This window comes from Triturus cristatus, chromosome 6, assembly GCF_964204655.1.
Source record: "Triturus cristatus chromosome 6, aTriCri1.1, whole genome shotgun sequence".
In the NCBI taxonomy this organism is placed as follows: Eukaryota; Metazoa; Chordata; class Amphibia; order Caudata; family Salamandridae; genus Triturus; species Triturus cristatus.
The window spans coordinates 462,667,023-462,691,002 of NC_140589.1; the positions used below are offsets into that span (position 1 = coordinate 462,667,023).

At 41.5% G+C, this 23,980-nt stretch overlaps 1 protein-coding gene across 2 annotated transcripts in view; it reads right to left on the reverse strand.

Annotated features, from left to right (window-relative positions):
- Window positions 1-23,980, reverse strand: part of KHDRBS2 (KH RNA binding domain containing, signal transduction associated 2) — a 1,521,990-nt gene that overhangs the window by 1,305,458 nt on the left and 192,552 nt on the right. The window contains exon 2 of one of the 2 annotated variants that reach the window (XM_085609194.1): window positions 14,323-14,460. The exons of the other annotated variant lie outside the window; for it this stretch is intronic. Coding sequence (XP_085465320.1) covers window positions 14,323-14,460 — 138 coding nt within the window. The remainder of the gene's footprint in view (window positions 1-14,322; window positions 14,461-23,980) is intronic. 2 annotated transcript variants of the gene reach the window in all.

A 23,980-nucleotide genomic window follows, 5' to 3' on the forward strand; every position in this document is an offset into this window, starting at 1 on the left:
GTAACTAGTGTTTCCACTTTTTTCGCTCTTGACCCAGTCGTTTTGACCTTCACATAAATATTTCTTTATTTTCTGAATTTTTCCTATAAACCTTTACACTTAAACCTGTTGCGAACATGTAAGCACTATGTTTCATTGAGGGTACTGTTGGTTGATTGATTAAATATAACAGCTGACAACATTTTCCAGTGGTATTCTTGCAGCTTACACCAATGTAGCAAAGGCAAGGCATGTTTAAACATTTTGAGCTCATTTACCCCTGCTTGCCCTTATTATTATACGGAGTAGGAGCTCAACTCCAGCTGCTATGTCTCCCTCCTGTAGCCTACCAGCAAGATTCCTGAAACCACGGCAAAGGGGTTGTTACATTCCACTTGGGTTTTATATCTGGTCTATTCTGCTGCAGAGCAACGAATAAACAACAAATTAATTCAATTCGATTGCACGCAGTGGTATAAAAAATAAATAAAATGTTTGCTGATGATGTGCAGGTGTACATTCAAGGTCGGATTTTCAACTCCCTAAAACTAATTGATTTTTTGCAAAATGTTGTATAACCTTTGGCATGATAATTATTAAGTGTATCATTATTATTCTTTTTTTAACTAAAGCAACACACTCCACCCTGTATCAAAATATGACTTCTGTTATATATGTATATTGTCTAAATGTTAAACACTTTGGGTGTTTTTCTATTTTTTACTTTGGAAGTGTGAAAAGGATGACATGTGATATTTGTCTATGATTGGACCTTCACAGAATTTTTCCACAAGTGGTCTCATATGAACCATATCTTTCTGTATCAACTCAAATTCAACTTGATTAGGTTCTGCAAAGTATACTCATAGAGATACCTGGACATACTACCAAACAAATTAAATATTTGAAAAATATCTGACTTGATCCTCTTCATTTATTTCAAAACCACCTCTTCAAAACCCACTTATACAGTCCTATTCATCCCAGTCATTACACAGTGAGGGAAGCCCTGCTCTCGACAGGCCCATACCACGGAGTATTTCTCTGATGTTCATTCAATGGACAAAAGCTCCGCCCTCCTCCTTCTCCTCCTGCTTTTTTTTTCTGTATCTTTGACAGGAAAAATACTGCATTTGTATTTAATTTTAAGCAATCATACTTCTGGGATTCATGAATTACTGGGCAAATAAGGAGAAGATTCCAGAGATTTGACTAACTTGTTACACAGCCTAAATCTTGTCCAATATGTATTCGACCCAACACACATTAAGAGCCACACCCTTGATCAAATATGGTCCAACAACCTCACCATATCTAATCCCTCCATAACACTGTGCATGTGGGTCAGACCACTTTTTAATTAGGTTCACATGTGATGAGCATACACAACTCAAACTCACTACTCTTCCAGGGATTACCTTTGGAAACTGGATTCACATAAATATAAACTCCTTCCGAGACACCCTGTCATCTAATATGCCCACAGTAACAGAAAATCTGGATGAATGCTAGGAAACTACCTCCAGCAATATACATGCCCCTTCTAGAAGAACCAGATGAATCGACACAAGGTGACCAAATGGTTCTCAGAAGAATTAAAGATGGCAATATGAAATCTGCACCAGGCAGAACTAAAATGGAGGAAAACATATTCACAAGGTAATAGGAAAATATTTGTCCAAAGTATGAAAAATTACAAAAAAGCTATTATGCAGGCTAAAGTAACATTCTTTTCAAATAAAGACAAATGCTGAAAATAAGTCAAAAGTTATTTTTTAAATTGTCAGAGAGCTATCAGATCCGGATTGAGTAACATTATCAGCCACTCCCACACAAAAATTATGCAACAATCTAAATACATATTGCGTGAGCAAAATAAAGGAGGTAACATATACCATCTCCGCTAAAATGCTAGATCCAAAGACGACATCTGAAAATAAATGTAAAAAAAAGGAAATCCAGTACTTGTAAAGCGCAAAGAGCTACCCGAAGGCATCCCAGCGCTGGGGGCTCTCAGGAAGATTAAGCAAGCTACTGCCCAGAGTCACATGGTGCTGGGAGGACCTGCCGCCGGTGCTGGGGATCAAACCGTGAGCCCCAGATTTCAGCAGCACCACACCTCTTCCCTTCACATAGTTTTCTTCACAACTTACCCCCTTATCAGTCAAGACCATCTCATGGAATTAATGACAAAAATCAAATCTGGATCTCAAAAAGATGTATACCCCCTACAGATACAAAAACTAATCTTCTCCTCCTTCTCTGAAATTGCTCTATCCCATTTGAATCAATCTTTAAATTAGGGCCATGTCCCTCAATCTTTTAAAGAAGCCATGATAATCTCACTCCAGAAAAAACTAGGTGAGGATCATCTGTCTTGAAAAACTACAGACCTATATCCCTCCTTCCTTATTTATAAAAAATCCTAGAGGCACATGTGGCACATTGCTTATGCACCTTTCTACCGGATTCAACATTTTTTGACAACCATCAAGCAAGATTTCACCCCACTCACTCAGCAGAATCAGTCATTCTGTCTGTGGTAGATAACATGAGAGAACAAGCAGACGGAGGCAGAACTAGTGCTACTAGATCTCTCCGTGGCCTTCAACACGGTGGACCACATAATCTTGGTCGACCTAATTGAATCCATCGGTATACAAGGGGTTGCCCTAGACTGGAAGAGATCTTTTCTTAAGGACTGTGCCCAGTCAGTTCTCCTTTCCCCTTAGAGCTCAGCCAAAATCTGTGTGAGCTGTGGAGTACCACAGGGATCGTAACTGCCACCTGATGTCTTTGACCTTCATATTCACCCACTTTTACACACCCTCCAGAAAAAGAAAGCAAAGATCTACAACTACACTGACAATATGCAGCTGATCTTTACCATCAATGATGAGGAATACCAGGTTTCATGCAGATCTGCAAAGAGGGAGTAAAGGTAAATGTTGGAGGGGTTCAAGGAAATAATTGATTTGCTAATAATTTTGTCTCAGTTTTACAGATTTGCACAACACTTGGCAGGCACTTACCATGTTTAACCTCTTTGTAACAGCAACAGTTTTCATTTAACTACTTCACTCTCTGCACAGAAAGCAACTCAAGAGGCAATTATAGCAATCTTGGAATAAAAGTACAACTTTACTCAGAGAAGTGCCGTTGCTTAGTTTGGAGTAAATCTGTTCAGTAGTTTTCAAGAAATTAACATTACAATAATGTGTCATTGGGATTGAAAGGATAAACAAATAGGCACATCTAAGCCATTAGTGTGTGAATATTCATGAAACCTAGATTTGCAGACTTTCCCTTGATCTACATTTAAAAATAAATATCCCTATTGGACACAAAAAAGGTTGTACCTCCCATTTTTTGTAACACCAACATTTGGTCTGTGAACCCATTAAAACAGGGTCCACATATAATATACCAAGTAAAGCTAAAAGCCAGAATCTACAGTCAAACTATACTATGCATGCTTGAAGACCATGCATGTGAGGGCTAGTAGACTGGGGCAGGCTAGCAAATTAACACTTTTATTACAGACTCCCCACCCCTGAAACTGTGCACTTGTTGATGGATTTTCATGAAACTCCTTATATTAAGGTTAAGGAAAGCATCCTAAGGTTTTGCCATATTCCATACCATGTTTGAGCCACCCCTATAACTTTGCCCCTTTCTCAAATCTTCCTGAAACTTGAGATTCCAGTATTGGGCTCAACTTGCTAATTTTCTATCAAACATCATATTAATTAATCAAAAAGTGGCAAACTAATTTGTAAATGAACACTTTTTTGCCCCCCATTTAAGTCTACCTTTCTTTATTAAATGTAATATATTAAGTCGAAGCATAATATGATATGTGTGTGTCAAACTTAGTGCAGACAGGGGAAAAGGGACCAACGTTATTGGCATGGGAAAGGTTTTGTTATCCCTTTTAAATTTGCTCCCCTTGATCGATATACATAAAGGCATACAGAGGCAAAAACAACCCTACTAAAGGATTGCCTTCTTTCATGTTGATTCATGAAACCGTATCTCAGTTATTTGTAAATAAACACTTTTTGAACCCCACCAAAAATGTGCTCTTCTTCATGAATGAGCACACATTTGAAAATAGTAATAGTATGCTGAACATGCTAAATGCCTGCAAATGTTCATACAGATGCATCCAATGGTACTAGGTTCTAAGCAAATCAATATACATATATATTACACTCATGGTGATAGTGACAATGTAGTTACAGTTAGGTGTGAGTTTTCCAATGAAATTTTTTTTTTGATTACTTAATAGCTTTGGTATTGTTTGACATATTTTCAAAAAACTTTCCAAAATAAAGGTATAAACACTTTGGGTGCTTCACATGACATTTTGCACAGATTTATCATGTGGGGGGAAACAAAAATGCAGAATTAACAGTGTGATTTCCCATACAAAAGATTGCTTACAAGTGCAGAAAATTAAGCTGAACAGAATTATGCCAAATTTGCCACAAAGTTAGAACTTTACTCAAGGATACTACCTTTGTTGGTTTAGTATAAATCTGTTCAGTGGTTTCAAAGAAATTAGCATTTGAAAAAGATGCTCAGAGTGAAAACATTTAGCGATCTCTGGAACCCTAAAGTCATGAAGAATCAATGTACTGGTACAGCAGATCCTCAGCAACCTCCAAATTAAATAAATAGTTCTGTTTGTTCAAGGGAGGTTTTTCTCTCATCCACCATTTTGGCACCATTAATCTGAAGAACCAACGGTCTTGATTGGCTGGCCACAACATTGGGAGAAAATGTTGTGGCTGGCTTGCTGACTCTGGGACTTGGTGCCCGATTCCTAAAAAACATTCCCATGGAAGGGACACTTGCGCCCAAGAGACTACGGATCACAACTGGGTTCTGCAGCTCCCTAAAACTTTAGTCTTGTGTCTGTGTGCAATAGGGTTTGGGCCTGGGGTTAATGGGATGGATTGGCATGGCCTGCGGTATCAGGTGTCTGGTGAGAGTGAGGTGAAGAGCCCATGCACAGCGGCATCAAGGCATCCATGGAGGGTGGTTGCAGGCCTATACTGCATGCTAAGCCCTGCACCCCACTCAGCTATGCATGGTCAAAGACTGTGTACAGAAGGGTCAGGGTGTCTGTGAAGGTTCATGTGCCCTTTCCTTGATGTGCATGGCAGAAGACCATGTGCAAAGGGGATAGGCACTTGCAGATGGCAGAGTGCCTGGCCAGCCAGGTCCTCCACCCTGCCCTCGCTGTGCACAGCGGAAGGCAGTTTACAAGTTGGATGGGCCTGCTCAGTGCTGTTGGTCACCCAAAGTAGGTAGGGACAAGACTGACTGACCTGTGAGCATTGGGTTTGGATGCTCATGGATGACAGGGTGCAGGACCTGGATGCAGGCAACGATGTCATTTGAGATGTCATCAATGATGTTATCAAATACATCATTTAGCCTGTGATGGGTGATGTAAAATGTGAGGTTATAAGCAGTGCCTTATATGGGTGTAAACTATAGTTATTTCACTGATAAATAACGAGATAATTTTAGTGCTTTTTAGGTTCTCTTTTGCAACAATAACTGCAACTTAACTGGGCTTTTTCAGTGGATTTCTTTTTTTTTTCAACTTATGTGAAGATGATATTACCACAACTAACAGTAACATTGCTTTTATATTTGTTTTCCCCCTGTGAATATATATATAAGGTTGTGAACAAGGCTGCGTGTAGCTGTCGAAATGCGTAGATACAGTCACGAAGAAAAATACTAAAACCGAGTGAAAACTCTTTGGAGTGCTGGTTATATATATTTCTACAAAACATCCCCAGTTGAAGACACACTCGAAGAGCACATGAATTCCGCTGATTCTTTAAAAAAAGGAAACTAGCATTTTCATTCAGATGCATATCTTGCCTTACGCATTTCAGAGCTACAGCTACTTGGTCACAGGCTTTATGATACTGCGCAGGATAGGTGGAAAGGAACTATACTCTGCATGTCCTTTATTTAATTAGCCCTCAGTGGGCCCTTACAGGTGAGTTCAACTTAGTGTTGCATACTGAGATCACTAGTGCCCTTTCATAATTCCTTTACCTTTAGTAGGTCTCTGCACTGCAGCATAATGATTTAAAAGCCCTCCAGTGGGCCTCTGAAATGTAAATGTTCAGTTTATTTTTTCTTTTCTGCTGCTGCACTTAGTAAGACTCTAAGAAGTTCCATGTCCTCGTGGCCCCCTTACCTTGACCTTGAGGGGTGGTGCAGTCTTCCCGGCTGGACTGTGAGTCATAAATCTTTCAACAAAACATCCCCAGTTTGAAGACACACTGGAAGAGCAGATAAATTCCACTGATTCTTTAATAAAAGGAAACTAATCTGCTCTTCGAGTGAAATATTTTACAGTTCCTTATTGCCAGGTGTTTGAGTTAGGCCTGGTAAGAAATAGTGCCAATTTGCGTGTACACGTTTCTTTCCTAAAGTTGCCTTCCCTTAATCACATCAACGTTTGACACGCATTTGCATTTGTGACACTTGGGTTCGTTACTAAGAAACACCGACCTTGCTGACACAAAGGAACTTCATGAGAACACTATCACACTGCTGTGGCATTATGTGCAAGGCTTTCATGTGCGTGATACAAATGTGTTTGTTATTACATCCATATGGCGACGCAACTATCTGTGGAATACAAACAATAGGCAGCCTGATCACAATCACAGTCAGAGGAAAGGCTGCCCTTTCTATATACAGCCTTTTGTTTCCAAATACAATCAGCGAATTGTCCCTCGAGGGGTTCGTGCATGCTGAAGCTTTTGCCTAGCAGATTGACATCTCCATAAGGAGTGTCCAGTTCATGACCAAGACAGTATCCTACATTCTTACCCACCAGGTTAAGGAGTTAGAACATCCAGAATGGGTTTTCTTGCCAGACCATACATTCACACCCATGACACGTAGGTTAGGGTTTGCATTGTAGGTGTGTGCTAAATTGTTATAATGCCGTATATGTATGCATAAATAAGCTTTCTCAACAAGATGGTGGAACTCTTTGTTTTATTCACTGTTTTGACACTCATTCTAACTTTCTCTGCTTCTGTCTATTAATCATTGCAGCACATTTCCTATACGAGAATCACTATGGTTCAATAAATATTGAAAAATGCCCCTTTGTGTATTCTTTGTATATTTCTCTGCGCGCAAGACACCACGAGAGACCGAGCAAAAGTTCTAGGTTTTTCACCAAGTTTCCTGAGGGAACAGGGTTGTCATGTTCAAGTAGTTGCCATAACTGTTCCCTCCCTGCCTAAGCTTAGGGGAGCTAACAATGGCACTCTGAACTTGCTTGTCCAAGGGACAACATATCCTGTGGGGGTGCATGGAATCAGTCTGGCACCATCCTAAGTTTATGTTGTCCACAAACGAGCAGTCACTACTGATTTGTGAACTGGAAAATACAAGACATTATAAAATATGGCTTTCATCATCATAAGGACAGCCTCCAAACCACTCTGCAGAACCTTATCAATGTCAAGGTTAGGTTTGTAAAGCAAGGTTATCTAAAGTATGCACCTAGATTGTTTAAATTATGCGGCAAAATAATGTAAAATATGCAGCACTTTCTCAGGCAGTGTTACTTTCAGGTAGATGGTCCAGTGAAATCAGCAAATTATGCATATTATGCGGTAAATGTGGTAAACTAATATTTTTAAAAGAAACATACACATAGCTAGCATTTCATAAATCATATATGCATATACATAGCCAATACTGCAATACGGTACTTGTTAACACTGCTAAGGAAGTGTAAGGAATCATGAACCACTTGTTTCTTTCAACTTTTGTGAGTTGAGGACCCTCACCACACTCCACAATGATAATTTACAACATATTACAACCTGCACATTAGCATCCACACAATCATACACAAACACACATGCACACGCCCTCACATTTATCATGTAAGAAAACCAGGTCTGGCGTTCCAGGCAATCACAACATATTGAGTCCAAATTTTAACAAATGCTGTCTTTCACCTCTGATGTCCTGGTGTTTTTGTACCGTGGACCCACCAACTGGGAAGCAAGTACCCCTTTCAGCACTTGACTCTCAGGGTAGGGAGGCAGAGCAGTCCAAGGCCTACTCAGAGCAGATGCTCTGGGTTAGAGGCTTAAAACTCTGCAAAGCAACGAACAGCACTTAATAAATCACAGTTTAGACAGTTTTTTCTTATAAAGCTAAAAATAACTTTATTGTACACAAAACGATATATCTAGGTACTATGGGGCAGATTTATGTTAGACTTGCGCCACTTTTACGCCGCCGTTGCGTCACTTTTGTGACGCAGCGGCGGCGTAAACCATGCGCCATGTTGCGCCTTATTTACCACGTGACGTATCTAGGGAGATGCGTCACGTTGTAAAGCCCTGCGCTACATTAAACCTGCGTCAGGTTTAATGTATGCAGGGTGGGCGTTCCATCGGAAAAAGCCTCGGAAAAGTGACGCAGTGAAATCTACAAGATTTCACTCAGTCACTTTTCCGACGCTGCTGCGTCAAAACCTTGCGCCTGCTTGAAGCAGGCGTAAGGCATGACGCAGCATGTTAGGTATGGGCAGCCCCTAAACATTGCTGGAGTTGCGTCGTGCTTGCGACGTGACTCCAGCAATGCGCCGCCCCTACGCCATCAGATGCGTCACGCATCTGTTTATCCTTGCGCCACGATGCGCTGCATTGTAAATGCGGCGCATCTGTGGTGGCGCAAGGGTAAACTTGCGTGACGCATCTTTCCTGGCGCATCCCTGCTGATTTGCAGGGATGCGCCAGGAAACATAAATCTGCCCCTTAGTAATTAAAAGAATAGTTGGTGATAATGCCTATGGGCCCACCGTCTACAGGGCCTTACAGCCGGCAGGTTATGTACATTAAAGAAAGGCCACAAAGGTCACGTAAGCTCTTATATGTTCCCTCAACCCTGGGATGAATACAAGTCAAATTGTATTAATACCACGGGCCTGTACAAGCCACAGCCTTGACCATAATATCTACGGTGTTGAGAGTTGTATTCCCTCTATTCAAGATATTATGGTGCAGATTTATGTTAACTGGCGCATCCCTGCATATCAGCAGGGATGCGCCAATTATTATGCGCCACAGCTGCGCCACCATGGATGCGCCGCATTTATAATGCGGCGCACCATGTGGCAAAAACGGCACAGATGCGTGACGCATCTGTGCCGTAAAAGTGGCGCATTGCTGGAGTTGCGTCGCAAGCGCGACGCAGCTCCAGCAATGTTCTGGGGGGCCCTATCTGTACAATGCTGCGTCAATCCTTACGCCTGCTTCAAGCAGGCGCAGGGTTTTGACGCAGCATGGGCCTAAAAGTGACTGAGTGAAATCTTGTAGATTTCACTCAGCCACTTTTAGGAGGCGTTCCTGCGCCGGAACGCCCCCACCTGCCCTGGAACGCCTACATGTGGCGCAGGGCTTTACAACGTGACGCATCTCCCAGATGCGTCACGTTGTAAATACCCCGCACCATGGTGCAGGATTTGCGCCGCTGCTGCGTCACAAAAGTGACGCAACGGCGGCGCAAAAGTGGCGCAAGTGCAACATAAATCTGCCCCTATGTTGACAGCCTATCAACATATCAAGATGGTACCTGCCATACACATATACATACTTCCAAGATGAATGTAACTCCAACACTGCGGCCACTTTGATATTACATTTCATACCGTCCTTGCCCACTGAAACAAATAAGTAGTATATTTCGTCTATCTCACTGGCAGCTATGTGAAGAGGTACAATTAAAAAATAAACACGTTTGTAAAATAAACGAATCGGTCAGCAAATAATGCCATTTTTTGATGCAGCAAGAAGTATAAACCTTTTCTCGTGCTGGTAGACCATAGAGGTGATCTGGCTTGTTTCGTTGCCGATTTAGACTTGGTAACCATTATCATATTTTGAGCACATTCTTTCCGTACACTCGTACTGGGGGAAGGAAATCACGCCGGAGCAATTAAAGGAGTGACGAACCAGAAATCAAATTGCGAAAGCTGTGGATTGCGCGGTGCCATTAAGCATGCAGTGCAGCACATCCTAGGTGTATTTATTCCAATATATTCCGATGAATGGATTTTGGTGTTTTAGCCTCCTGCCGAGGCCGCCTGCCTTGCATAATGCAGGAGCTGCCCGCTAGGACAGCAAGTCATAAATGGATGCCTGAACGTCTCCGAGAGGTGTACACTGTCTGAGCGGTGTTAACGAGGCAGCCACGATTTGACAAATCATTAAACCTGGCCACGCTGCTTGCCTGAAAGTAATAATGAGCTCTGCCTAGCAAATGAACATTTTTGAAAAAAGGTCAAGAAAGTACAAATAATAGAAACAACAAAGACGGATCTGGAGACTTCACGGGGTCTACAGTGTTCACCACTGTAGACCCCGAGAAGTCTCTAGATCTGTCTTTGTTGTGAGAAAACAGTCTACATAAACGTGCACAACATCCCCTAAGATTCTTGATTGATCAGTGCCTGGGTTCATGCAGTATTATTGAAATATCATTAATAAACAATAATACAACATTAAGGTAGGACTGAAACATCCAAATACATACATAGGGAGTGCATACTGGAGGAAATTGGTTGGTGAATGTATATAGTAAGTAGGTTTTCTGTTTATTTATGTGGAATTGCTCAGTTGTGTAGCTGTCCTAATTAGTTTGTTCTTTCCCTGATCCTGGGTTGCTCTTTGGCTCCTCCCCTTCACTCTGTGATGACATGGGCTTCACCTGCTCCCTACGCTTAGAGTGTCTGCCTTTGATCCATCCTTTGTCTTGTGGTGTTCCTGTTCCTTCAGGCTACCTCCATCAGCGTTCTCCCACACTTGTGCTCAGGTGCATGTTTCAGGGTGCCAGAGAGACTCTTTAGACTTCTTACTTGCCCTGTGCATGGTCCTGTCCAGCTGGCTGGGTGCACCACTAAGCATTTCTTGAACTTGTCATTTTAATTTCCTACAGTTGTTGAAGATGTATAAATTGACTGAGATGAGGAAGATGGCTGTGGGGTAATATCTCAAACACAAGAAATCATCCTTTGTATATCCTAGTTTTCCTCTTCACGGTCCATTTTCCCAACCTTCCTGAGGCCTGCTCTCCGGTTTCCCAAATTATGGCTGTTTTACTTAGGGTCAGTGTTAGCTGCTACTTAGTACTGAGATGTCGTCTGGCCTTGGGGTTGTGAGGTCCTATGGGTAGATGAAGAGGGCTTTGGGGAAGAAGGCTAAGAAAGTCTCGCTTACTCTGCAATAAGGGATTTTCTGCCTCCAAGTGATAACTCATCTCATGAATGTAAGTACTGTGGTGAGAAAGGCCAGGACTCACAGTAATGAAAATAACCAGTAAGCAATCTGGACATTAATGCAGCCTGAATAATGTTTAGTGAAATGTCATATTTGACTGCTCCTTTCAGATGCTGTTATAATGGAAACTTTGCTTTTTGAGACACTGTGCTCATGTTTATAACTGCTTGAAACAAGATCCTGAATTTGAAGATACCAAATTTAGATTTTTTCACTTCAAAATTTCATTTGACAAGAAGCATAGGAAGAACCGTGTTATCTATAATGGAAAGATAAGCCAGGAACCAGTATAGGGACGTGACATGGAGCTGTGTGTTTGCAAGCGTCTGAACATTTTGTGATCTGTGCAATTATGAAAAATAAAAATTGTGCATGATGAAAAAACTGATGTCTTTGGAATGAGTGGTGGTTGAATCAGGGTTAGCATGTACATCATATGATTGAAACAAGAGGCCAACCTGATCCCCAGAAAGTCTTGGAGATTGTTGGACCTGGCCCTTTTGGCCGGATGGTCCCTAAACTTTTCGCCTTCCACCTGTACTTTTTCTGACTTGTTGTTGGCTATTCTATGACTCTGGGCACTTTACCACTGCTGTTCAGTGCTAAAGTGCATATGCTCTCCCTATTTAAAATGTATATGTTGGTTGGATTCCATGATTGGCTTATTTGGTTTACTGTCAGACAGACCCCAGTAAAGTGCACCAGGAATGCCCAGGGCTTGTAAATACAAATGCTGCTGGTGGGCTTGCAGCACTGGTTGTGCCACCCACAGAAGCGGCCTGGTAAAATGTATCTAAGGTCTGCTATTGCAGAACCTGCGTGCAGTCCGGTACTGTCATGCTGACTGGGCAAGTGCACCCACTTCCCAGTCCCTAAACCTTCCCTTAACTTCATATTAGTCACCCCTATGGTAGGCCCAAGGGCAGGGTGCATTGTAAGCATAAGGTAGGACAAGCCCGGATGTGTGTGGCATGTCCTAATAGTGAATTACAGCCATTTTCGATTTTCACTATTGCAAGGCTACCTGTTCCCATAGGCCAGAATGGGCTGTTAGAATTGTTACATCCTATGATCCTAACAGACCCAGGGAACATGGTAGAAATTAGAGTTTAGTATGCCTGAACTCAGAATAATAAAATACATCTTTTAGTAAAGTTTATTTTAATATTCTGTGTTTGCAAATACCACTTTTAGAAAGTTGGTATTTGCTTGCCTAATCATTTCAGCCCGCCTCTGCTATGATGTGTATCTGCCTTTCTGGTTTGTGTGAGTGACAGGGCTGGGGAAACCCAGAGGGGCAGGGCTAGGTAGCCTGGTGGTGAATAGAGAGATTGACATCGAGATGGGTGGGAGGAGTGCACCTGGACTCTGAATAGGGCTGTGCTCTTCCACCACAATGCTGGCTCCGCCTCCTGTGGAGCGGCTGATGTCTCTGCCCTGCACCCTGAATAGAAAGGCAGAGTCATGTCAACAAAGTGCTCAAGAACTGGTTTGGACTGGGCAAAGGACCCTCTACCCCAGAGGAACAAAGGAATTAGGGGTATAAGTATTGGGACCTTGCTCCCAAGAAATTAGATCTTGCTTGACAAGAAGAACCTCTGCCTGAGGAGAAGGAACTGGGAAAGCTGTAAGGAGGAGTACTGTCCCTGACCTGGGGGATTGGCCTGCAGTGGTTGCCTTGCTGCTGGAAGGAGAGGAGAAAGACTACAAAGACTTTATTTCAACTTGTGCTTAAAAGATCTCCAAGGGCTTGTGCTGAGCTTGCCCCCTGAATGAATTCCCAGGACCAGTGGACTTCACCCCCCAGCTCCCCAGAGTTCTTTGGAAGTGCCTGCTGCTGTTGTTGGGCCTTCTGAGGGACTGCGTGTCGCAAGGAGCTGGAAGCGCGACTCAAGAGGGAGAAGCGTGCCGCCGTCGGAGCTGTTGTCGTCGCATCGCGTAAAGGGGTGACGCCGCTGCAGCATCGCATCGAGCGGAAGCGTCTCGCAAACGTCGGAGAAGAGTGCCGCTGCCAAGGCCGCTGTCATCGCATCGCGTAAAGAGGTGATGCCGCTGCAGCCGACGCATCGAGACGAGACTTCTCGCAACATCGGAGAAGCGTAACGTATCTGGAAGATCTTCACGTCTTTATTTCTTTGCACCAAAAACTTCATCGCATCAGCATCGTTGCAACACTTTTGTTGCCCTGCGTGTCGCATCTAAGGTACATTGACTTAAAGTGTCGCATTTAAGAACTTAAGAGAACTAAGCAAACTTCTACCATCTAAAGTAACAGTATTGTGTATTTTTGTCGTTTAATGGTCTTGTGGTAAATCTATATAAAGAATCCTTATTTTTAATATAAAAACCTGTGTGGTGTCCATCTGTAGTGTTGTCACTTGGTTAATGTATGTGTTCACACATGCTTAACCTATAACGCTCTGAGATAAGCCTTGTCTGCTCGTGCCAAGCTACCTAGAGGGTGAGCAGGGGTTATTTTAGAAGTGTAACCCCTTACCCTGACTAGAGGAAAGGTTCCCTGTTTGTCACAAGTACCTACCTGTGCCAACCAGAGAACCCGGATTCTAACAGAGATGACGTCTATAACTGCTACAATGGGCAAAGGGCACTATCTGAGATGCTCTTTGAATACTGCTGTGGTTGATATGCGTAGTACTTTAATGTTATAATAGAACCTACAAGACAGTGAGCTGTAAAATGGGAAGAACTGTAAGAGCAGCAGAGGTTACTATATGTCTCAAAATGTAGTCAATGGAAAAAAATGGCTTAGCCTTATGCACAGCGTTGGTTATCAAGACCAAACCAGACAACAACAAAATACCTGTGTCATGTACAAAATGACCTGAGGATGTGTGATGGATATGTTGAGACAATGCATCAATAATTGGAAAGCAGATAGAACATGATGCTACGCAATGGAAATCAGCTGACTAGCAATGAAAGTTTGATGAAGAGCTAAAGTGGAAAATAAATCATCTGGGTTTCTCTTACTCACCAGATTTGCTGCATTCTGAGCCATTAATGTCATCCATTGGAGGCGGGCTGGAAGGTGAAGAGCCTGAATACTTTCCCCAGTGTTGTGGTGAAACTTGTGCCATATCATTGTTACCATTTGATTCCTCACACTGTGAGACTGGGGAGACAGAAAAGGATGAGGGACATATTAAAAATGTGGAATCCTTGAGCACCATCAAAGCTCGATGCTTCCCATCCCAACCAGTAATGTAAACAAGGAAATCTATCACTCCACTGTGGCTCTTTTAGAGGTGTTTGTAATTTAGGAGGCAGATGATAACACCAAATCCATTGCCTTCATGTCCACGACTTTCTAGGCATTCACTAGGACTGCAACCTCAATAAATCCATTGTCAATGTTCTGATGATATTTCGAATGCTCTAACCACTTTGGTCTTAGACTTCCCTCAGAAAGGAATCCATGTTATGAAGTATATTTCAGTCCATGTGAAATGGAACACCACCTTGCCTTTTGCTATATTTACTGACAATTTGCGATGCTTGGATCAAATTTGGAATCGTTGTAAAAGATGTTGCGCATGTGGAACTAACATTGGCATGAGTGAGATAAAGTTGCTGTGCAGTCATAGTAGGCAATACTATGGCAGAATCAGGACAACTAAGGAGTTGGGCTTTGGACTTCCATAGAGTTGCAGAACAGTTTGATTACTATTTCACTGAGAATCAGAGAATCTGATCAACCTCAGATCTACCAGTTGAATTAATGAGAATGGCTTGTTTGTTAACAGGGACTATGTAAGCAACCAGCATCCATGTTTCTGGTAGTAACAGGTTATGTTCTCAACAATCACTCCTAGATTGTTGAGCAATGTTGTATTCCACTTTGTCAAAATATGTGTCAATGCAAGGACCTACATTTCTACAGCTAACACAAATGTCAGTGCATGTGGAATTTCAAGTTTGGCATAATGATGCTAATTGACCTTCATTTATTTATGGAAAATAATTTTTCTCAGGCTTGTCAAAAGCTGCAGCCTCACATTGGTAAATGCATAGATGTGGTCACATCTCATGCATCACTAACAGTTATAGAAGAATGTGGTTTTATGCATCAATGTTTGAGATATTTTATAACGCAGTAGACGGTAGGTTTCGTTTGATCACACTCCCTTGACCATTGGAGGTCATTCCAATTAGCAAATGATACACCCCACAGAAGGCATCACATTCAATAAAAAGTTTCAGAACCATTAATTTATGAACAAAGCCTAGTAATTACTGTCTAGCTGCATGAGTATCGATAAAAACGTACTTCTTTGAGACAACACATGTTGGATAGTTTTCCCTGATTGAGGCTTATACTGCAGCATGTGGTTTCTGGCTTCAGAACTTAAGTATTAGAAGCAAAGTCGTGTCTGCTTTAAGATCTGCTTCCATTTCAGCAACCCGTATGGTAATTGCAATATCTGGAATGAGTTGCAAACACTGAACATGTTATCCTGCTATGAATTGTAATGTGATGTCAAACTAAGATGGTACTCCTTGGAGTTAGTAAATACTATCTCTAGGTGTCACCATGAATGAACAGATGATCGATGATCTCAAACAAGTGTGTCTGCTTCATGCACTGAGAGGCGGGCACCAGAGTGATATTCAAATGTCTGATACCATTTTAATCTGACAGACTATATGTTGGGAACATTATTGAAGGTCTTAGTGAGATTGTAAAGTATATAGCACGGACTAGGCCCAGTCGACTAAGTCAAAGGGCAATCCCTTTTGAGGACGTAAACTCTCACTCACCCTAGGTGACATGCTTCATCATATGGGATTCTCCTCCCAGAGAAAAATCCTAGTTTCTCTGGGGGCTACAACCCCCTCTCTGAGAGGGAGGAGCTCAGGGATGTTTTATTAGTACACTAGAGGATGGACTAAATCCACATATGATGAGCTAATTGGTATGAGTGAGGGGTGCAGTGCTGTTAGATAAAGGATGCAGTGAAGAAAGTGTGTTAAAACTAGTTCAGGGACGGCAAATGAAATATGAAGATGATTGCTGAAATTTTTTTTTCTTTTCACACAGCCGTACCAGACCCAGATTAAAATAGTGCACACCAACAGTCAACAGTGTAGACTATGGTGAATCAACAACAAATGATGGTCAACATGTTTCAGCCGCAGCGCCTAACAAGGCTAGGCTTTCATCAGGACCACAAAAGCTACTGCACAAAATGAAAGCTGTGTGACTCCTACACAGAAAAAGGATACTGCGAACAAACACGAAATGCTTGATAGGTGTGCGTCAGCTTAGCGTCTCAACTTCACCCGTGAAAACTGGGTGGGACCATAACCTCCACCTGGCAACCGCTCAGGAAGGGAACACCGCTCTTTCCGTCGACGGAAGCGAAGTTTTTTGCTTCCACCACCACGATGGAGCCAGAACTTAACTATTCTGGCTGCAAACTTCCATCTACTTTTACACCAACTTTAGATATGGTGGGACCTGAAGTTAATATCTTTGAGAAAACTGTCATCAAAGAACTTCAGAGGATAACCAAATTTATCCCTAAACCAAATTCTAATCTGACTGCTAACGAAAAGGAGGCATTAAAGAATCTGCAGAATAACTCCAACATCACAATAAAACCGTGTGATAAAGCAGGAGGAATTGTAATAATGGATACAACCAAGTATGTTGATAAAATCAACAACATGCTAAAAAAACCAGAACACTACCAACAATCTAACATGAGGTCCTTAGATCAACTTAAGAACTTGATAAACACCACTACGACTAAAGCCTTTGCTGATGGATATATTTGCCAGAAAGAATTAGCCTATCTTAACAGAACTAACACTGTTACACCAGCAATCTATGGAGTCCCGAAAACTCATAAAGACATCCTGGATCCACCACTAAGACCCATCATCTCTTCTATAAACTCATGTACGGAACCACTGTCAAAATATGTAGATACCTTTGTTTGCCCTCTAACCACCCAGTACACCTCATATATTAAAGATACAGGACATATGATCGCAACATTGGAACATAAACCATTCAACTGCAATACACAACTACTTGTTACCCTGGACATTGAGTCTTTATACACCAATATTCCCCAGGACCTGGCTATAGAGGCGGTGGCAGCCCTCCTGGCCAGGACACCTGGGGATAGACCTGATGGGTTTATTTTGGAATGTCTCAAAATTGTGTTACAACATAACTATTTTGAGTTCAAACAAGACCTTTACCAACAAATCAAAGGCACAAGTATGGGGGCTTCCTGTGCCCCAAGTGTAGCGAACATTTTTATGGGAGAATTTGAGCGCAAACATATCTTCAATGAGATTGCACCTTTTTTTGAGAATATCACACAGTGGCATCGTTTTATAGATGACATCTTTTTTATTTGGACAGGTCCAGAATCTGATCTTCTGGATTTCATATCTTGGCTAAATCTAAATGATCACAACTTGAAATTTACTGGCAAATACTCCGCTGACAAAGTTGAATTCCTAGATATATGGATTATAGGTAACCAAGGGCATTTAGAAGTCAGCCTATACAGGAAACCAACAGCCAAAAATACCATCTTAGAGCATACGAGCTACCATCCACCATGCCAAAAAGATTCCATTCCCTTTGGGGAGTTTCTTAGAATTAGGAGAAACTGTACCAACATCACAGAGTTCATGGAACATGCCAAATCTCTCCAAGAACGCCTCCTTCTCAGAGGCTACCCGAGAAGACTGATACGTCAGTCACTCAAACGGGCTAAATACTATAACAGAGATGCCCTTATCAGTAATGAACCCAAAGAGAAAATAGACAAACTTGTATGCGTGGTAGACCATTCGAATATCAACCATAAAATCAAACAGATTTTGGATAAAAATTGGAAAATCCTGAATACCAAGGAAGATACCGACACCATACACAAACCTATAGTAGCCTTCAGGAGGAATTCCAACCTTAAAGATAAATTGGTGCACAGTAGGTTTCAACCACAAAACAAGACCAGACAAACCACCTTGGATGGCAAACCACTACCAATAGGTAACCACAGATGTGGCAACTGCCATGCATGCGAACACGCCATAGTTTCACAAACTTGGACATATGGCGAAAAATCGGGTAAACTACAACAAATGACCAACTGTAGGAGCTCAAATGTTATTTACCTGATATTATGCCCATGCGGCCTTGGCTACATAGGGGAAACATCCAGAGAGTTTCGGCTGAGACTCTCGGAACATAAATCAGCGATAAGAACAAAAAAGTTACAAGCTCCCTTGGTCAAACATTACCTTGATTGCAACCATAAGGAAACAGAAATAACATGGATTATTATAGAAAAGGTCAAGACAGTACCAGGCAAGGACCCAGCCAAAACCAGAAAACAGCGTGAAACATTCTGGACCTTTCATCTGGACACTGTACGTAAAGGTCTGAACGAGGAAATAATATGGCTAGTCACAGAATAATTAACATATACTGTTCCCAACCCTTTAGATTTCTGTAATATGTCTGCCAATTTGTATTTTCAATCTTGCATTGGTGGACTTCCAACTTACCTGGCCCTCTATCATTTCTGTTTCTGTTGGTTAGACTCTGCTCAGCTCAATACCATCCACACTTTATAATACTGGGTCTGTCCTATAGAACATAGACAATGAGAAATAGCCGTGCTGTTCATTATCAACACTCATCCCAGATTAGCTTATGATGGCTCTGCTATATTTTCTCAAGTTATCGCACCGGTAGCACAGCAACTGTAGAGATGGTATGCCGCACTGTGAGGATCTGTTCTCTAATCCAGATCACTTTAGACCATTCCAAGATGGCGCCCGCATTAGCTCCCGGAGACTGTAATATTGGTGTGTCTTTGCACGCTATATAGAGCCAGCATTAAAACAATGCCAGCGCTTAGAATGACTGCCTACTATCTAGACATCAAATTCGCTTTTGCAGTCCTTTCAATATAGGACTAGCACCAATATACACACGTCCTATACCAGAACATGTATGGCCAAAGATATTCTCCACATAAAGTTGAGTAATATACATCTGCATGTAACTATCTCGGACTAATCGATTTTCGTATTTGTCAACCTCAATTATCATGTATCCGGCCAGTACCACGTCTTTTCATCAATTCAAATACCATCCAAAGATGGCGCTGACTGTGACACTCGGATTGTTCTTATCATACGAACGCGTACGCCACCTGACTCTCACGTTGCAACACGTGATCGCAGTGCCTTTCAAACAAATACACGGCCACCATCATACTCCCGCGATGAGGAATACGACAAGCGACGCTAGCTAGGAGGTAAGGACAATGCGAGTCCCAATAACTTAACTAATTGAGATAAATAGAAAGTAAATATCGAGGATTTTCATCTTAAAGGGTTTTGTCTCGTTTTTTATCCCGCGACCGTAGGGGTCCCACCAAACTGTTTTGCACGTGTATATTTACGTATGACCGCTCATTCAAATTGTCTTTCTGCGCAACGACTAACCACTTTGGACATAGCCGCTCACGAATTGACACATGAGTGTGTGGAAGAAATAGAAACTGCTTAAAAAATACACAACCTAATGGGCAATGTACACTGCCAACTCCGACCTCGCGACCACAGTAGCACCTGTACAGTACACATACTAAGATTTACGCTGCACGTGTATACCTGCATGTGACTGCAGGCGTTAGTTGTGTCTTCCCCGCAATGTCCACACGATTTGGATACAGCTATCATATATTAATGTGTATCCTGGTTTTAATTCTACTTATTATGTAATATGTACACGTCCTGCATATAGCGTGTGCAAAGCTTACCATCAGAACCCACATACTTAGTACTGTTAATATGCTCAGTGGATAGGTCACCTCTAAAAACCCGCACCTGATGCTTAGCTGCTTGAAGCCATCTCAGCTTGAGCATTTATGACATTAAAGACATCACCAGGTCACCATTAACATAGGTTTCCCTCCAGTAATAACATCGCTGACTGCACATCCATTTAACTGACAAGATTGCGATAGCAAACTCTTGGTTCCTCTCCCCTTTTTAGATTGTACCCCTGAACACAACGAGTAAAACTGCGCAGGCCAACAGGATTGACATGCAGTACATCTGTTTAAGGACTTATTTAAATAATTTGGGTAAGCATCGCAAGGTACCCTAATCTAACCTTTGTTGAAGGATCTTTGTGCTATTGTATCCCTGATACATATATACTTTCACTTTTTATCCTTAGATGAAATTGAAATAATTATCAGACACAGTGGGACCAATCGTTTTTCGTTGTGTTTTTGAACATACAGCATGTAAGAATGAGCAATGGCCTCACATGCCAAGATATACACAATAAACTCATAAAGGGTGAGACAACCTTAAATCTATGTTTTTTCGTAGTATAATGACTAATATCAGCTCAGAATTATAAGGTATATCTCTACCCTATTTGTATTCTATAGACCTCTAGAATACCATCGTACCCATTATATCAGTGGGAGCCCGGAACAGGTGTTTGGATATCAGAGGCCAAGCCAACAAATACACGTAGGCGAATATTACGTCTATACCTCCTTTCTTTTACTCTCCCCTTTTTCTACCTAGTCCATGTGACTCATAGCAAGCTCATGGAGGTTTTAACTTTTCCTATGGCACGCCTTTTTGTACTTTGAAGCACCATTGGGTCACTCACTACATGGGCACTATCCCTTTTTTTCTGTTTGCAAACTTGTTGGAAACGATATAGTGATGCTTCTAATACTAATTTTTAGCTGCTTTGGCTCTAACTAAGCTAGAGCACTTATATATAAGACTATTTGAAAATTAACTTACCCCCAGTTGCAAGTTTGACTCTCATACATGCAAAACTTTTTTTCTGTACTCCCACATAGAGAGAACCCCTATTTTTTCGCCGTTCAGATATTAAAAGACATCTGTAAGAACATACTGGTCCTGAAGAAGGAAACGTGGTACTTATAGTCAGTCTCCGAAACGTACGTCGACCAGAAACACCAACCACACTCTGGGAGATCCTCTGAAGAATTCGACTTAAAACGTCATGACTTCAGAATTCTAGGACATAATAAGAACTGTCATAAATTTATGGATACACACTAATTTTGTTTGTATTAGAATTGAAGTAGGATCTTTTTCAAGAGATGGTTTGTTGGTTTTTAATGAAAATTTACCTATTGAGAATGTTTGTTAGTATGCAGGAGTGAATGATAGGTGAGAATGTTGATGTGACGGTTTCTTTGATTTTCTTTTTGGGGTCTCTAAACAAAAGTTTTTTTATATAGTTTTGATCCATGTTCACAAGCACTTATGAAATTTAATTTATGAGGAAACACAGTGCATGCTCTATATATGAATTAGATGCCTACCTAACAATCATGAATACTCTGTCATGTATATCTTTGTCTCTTTTATAAAAAAAAGTAAATAATAAATATCTTATATAAAAAATGAAAATGTTTTCTGAGTAACTTTGCACCTTTGGGGGTTTATGTAGTATACAAGAGATTAATTCTATAAGAATAAGACAGGTCAGATAAGAGGTTTCCTTTCTTCAAGGACCAAATCCCAGCCACAATTTCTCCTCCATCTCCCCCTCGTTGGTGTGCTGCGCAGTTTCATCACGAGGAGCCGGCGTGACTCCACCTTTCCTCACAGCCAGGGCTTCGATGCCATCTCCCGCACAAAATACTGCAGGCCAAAGTGCCATGGGCAGGCTCTGTCTCACTCCTGCAGACAGTGTTATGTTGCTAGGAGATTGAAAGAAGGAAGGGAAGGGCTCCAGGGCATGAGCCGTGAATCATGCACAGCTCACTATGGGCACCGCACACTGCTCACTGGTCTCTATAGATATTTTGTTCCCAGCTCAAACAGAATCCACAAAGCTGTGTGCTGAGCTTTACGTCATTTTTACATGGTTCAAGCTTTATCCATTTTGTTCTTTTAGAAACCATAACCAATCTTTGGGATGATGAAAGTTGGGATGGCCGAGCAAATCCACCTACCGGCGGAACTTCGCAAAATTCTGCAGTTCTTCGGCAACTCTCTGAGCACCCCCCAGCCCTACTTTTTGCATCAACCGGACACCTTATTTCAATACAAGTGCCTGTATTAGACTCATATAGGACACATATTCATAATTCATACATCATTATTGCATGTGTCCAAATAGATGACGTCCTTGTTCATGCTAGATTATGATAATTCTGCTATTCTCAGAAAATTCAGTGAGTCTTTTTTTAGTGTTTGATAACTGCCTTGTGAAAGTTGGAGTTTCGCCATATGCAGGCAAGAAACGATTCAATAAAAAAAAAATTTGCATGGCTAGAACAGGATAATATTTTAGGCACCGTTACCGGATTACAATATGGTGAAAATAGCGGTAGCACATGATGGGAACAAGAAGAGAGATCTACGCAGTTCAGTACTAAACAAGATAGATATGATGGAATGACCAGGCTACCTGCTCCCCCCCCAAGCTACTCACTCTTCAGTGCCAGGTGAGGCTGGCGCTTTCAACATTTTGTTTTTGTTGGTAAATAAAGGAAGGCATAATGTCAAATTGCTAGTTAAGAACATTGTTTTTGATAGAATGACCACAAAACTCATCCCTGAACCCCATCTTTTTAAAGGTGTTTTCAAATAGGTTTTAAGAGGCTATAGGTTCTATCCCACCTCACGAGCTCTCGTTTTCTCTGTAATAATTCTGGAAAATAGGTTATGAGCTATAACTTCCAGTCCTTCACTTTTATCTTAGGGCCAGCTGCCTGCAGACAGCTAAGGCAATGATCTCAGGATAGATTGGGCAAGACATGTGTAACCATGAGTGTTCATGTGCAGGCTTAGTATGGAGAACTGTTGTCCGACTTAGGCTGTCATCTGCATACAGGTTGGTAATCAGCATACATTACAGGTGCCAGGGGCATAGATATGTCAAGACCTTGTAATTCATTGGAGTACCAAAAGGAAATACACCTTTCCTTTAGAGTAAAACGTGTATAACCTGTAGTGTTTTTCAGTTTGTGCGCTTTATGTCTAAAATTTATTAAATTGCAACTTTTAATTAGTGTACGGTACAATCATCAAAGACGATGTCAGTTTACATTAGCATGGGTCTAAAAGTCACATCTAAGGTCAGTTTTAACGAAGCTAAATTATTCTAAATATGTGTCTCTGAAATGTGTTTTCTGAGTCTCCCACTATTGACATTCACTCTCCAGCTGCCAGGAAGGGTGGAGAGAAACGTTGTATTCCCCAGCTAGAAAACTAAAGCCCCTTCAGAATTGTAGGCCACTTTGCGAATTTCAAAGACTGGTTGCATCATTCCCATGTTAAGGAATTCAAATGATGTTTCCAGACTGAAGAATAGAGAGAGGCCAGACTGATATCCTCAATGCTAATCAGAAGTCTACCTTTAAAGTTTGGAAGGTAAAAAAAATTCTGAGGCAACAGCACAGCAGACTGAAGTTTGAATAATGACGTCATGAACATTTCCTAGCATGCTGGGCAGATGTAGGGCAGTCATTGGGCTGCGTCCCCTTAGTGTAAAACAGGGAAAGATTTTGAAAACAACAATAACATTGAAGGAGCGGTTGCAAGACATTTGAATCCAAATATCCTGCTCATGCACATTTATATTC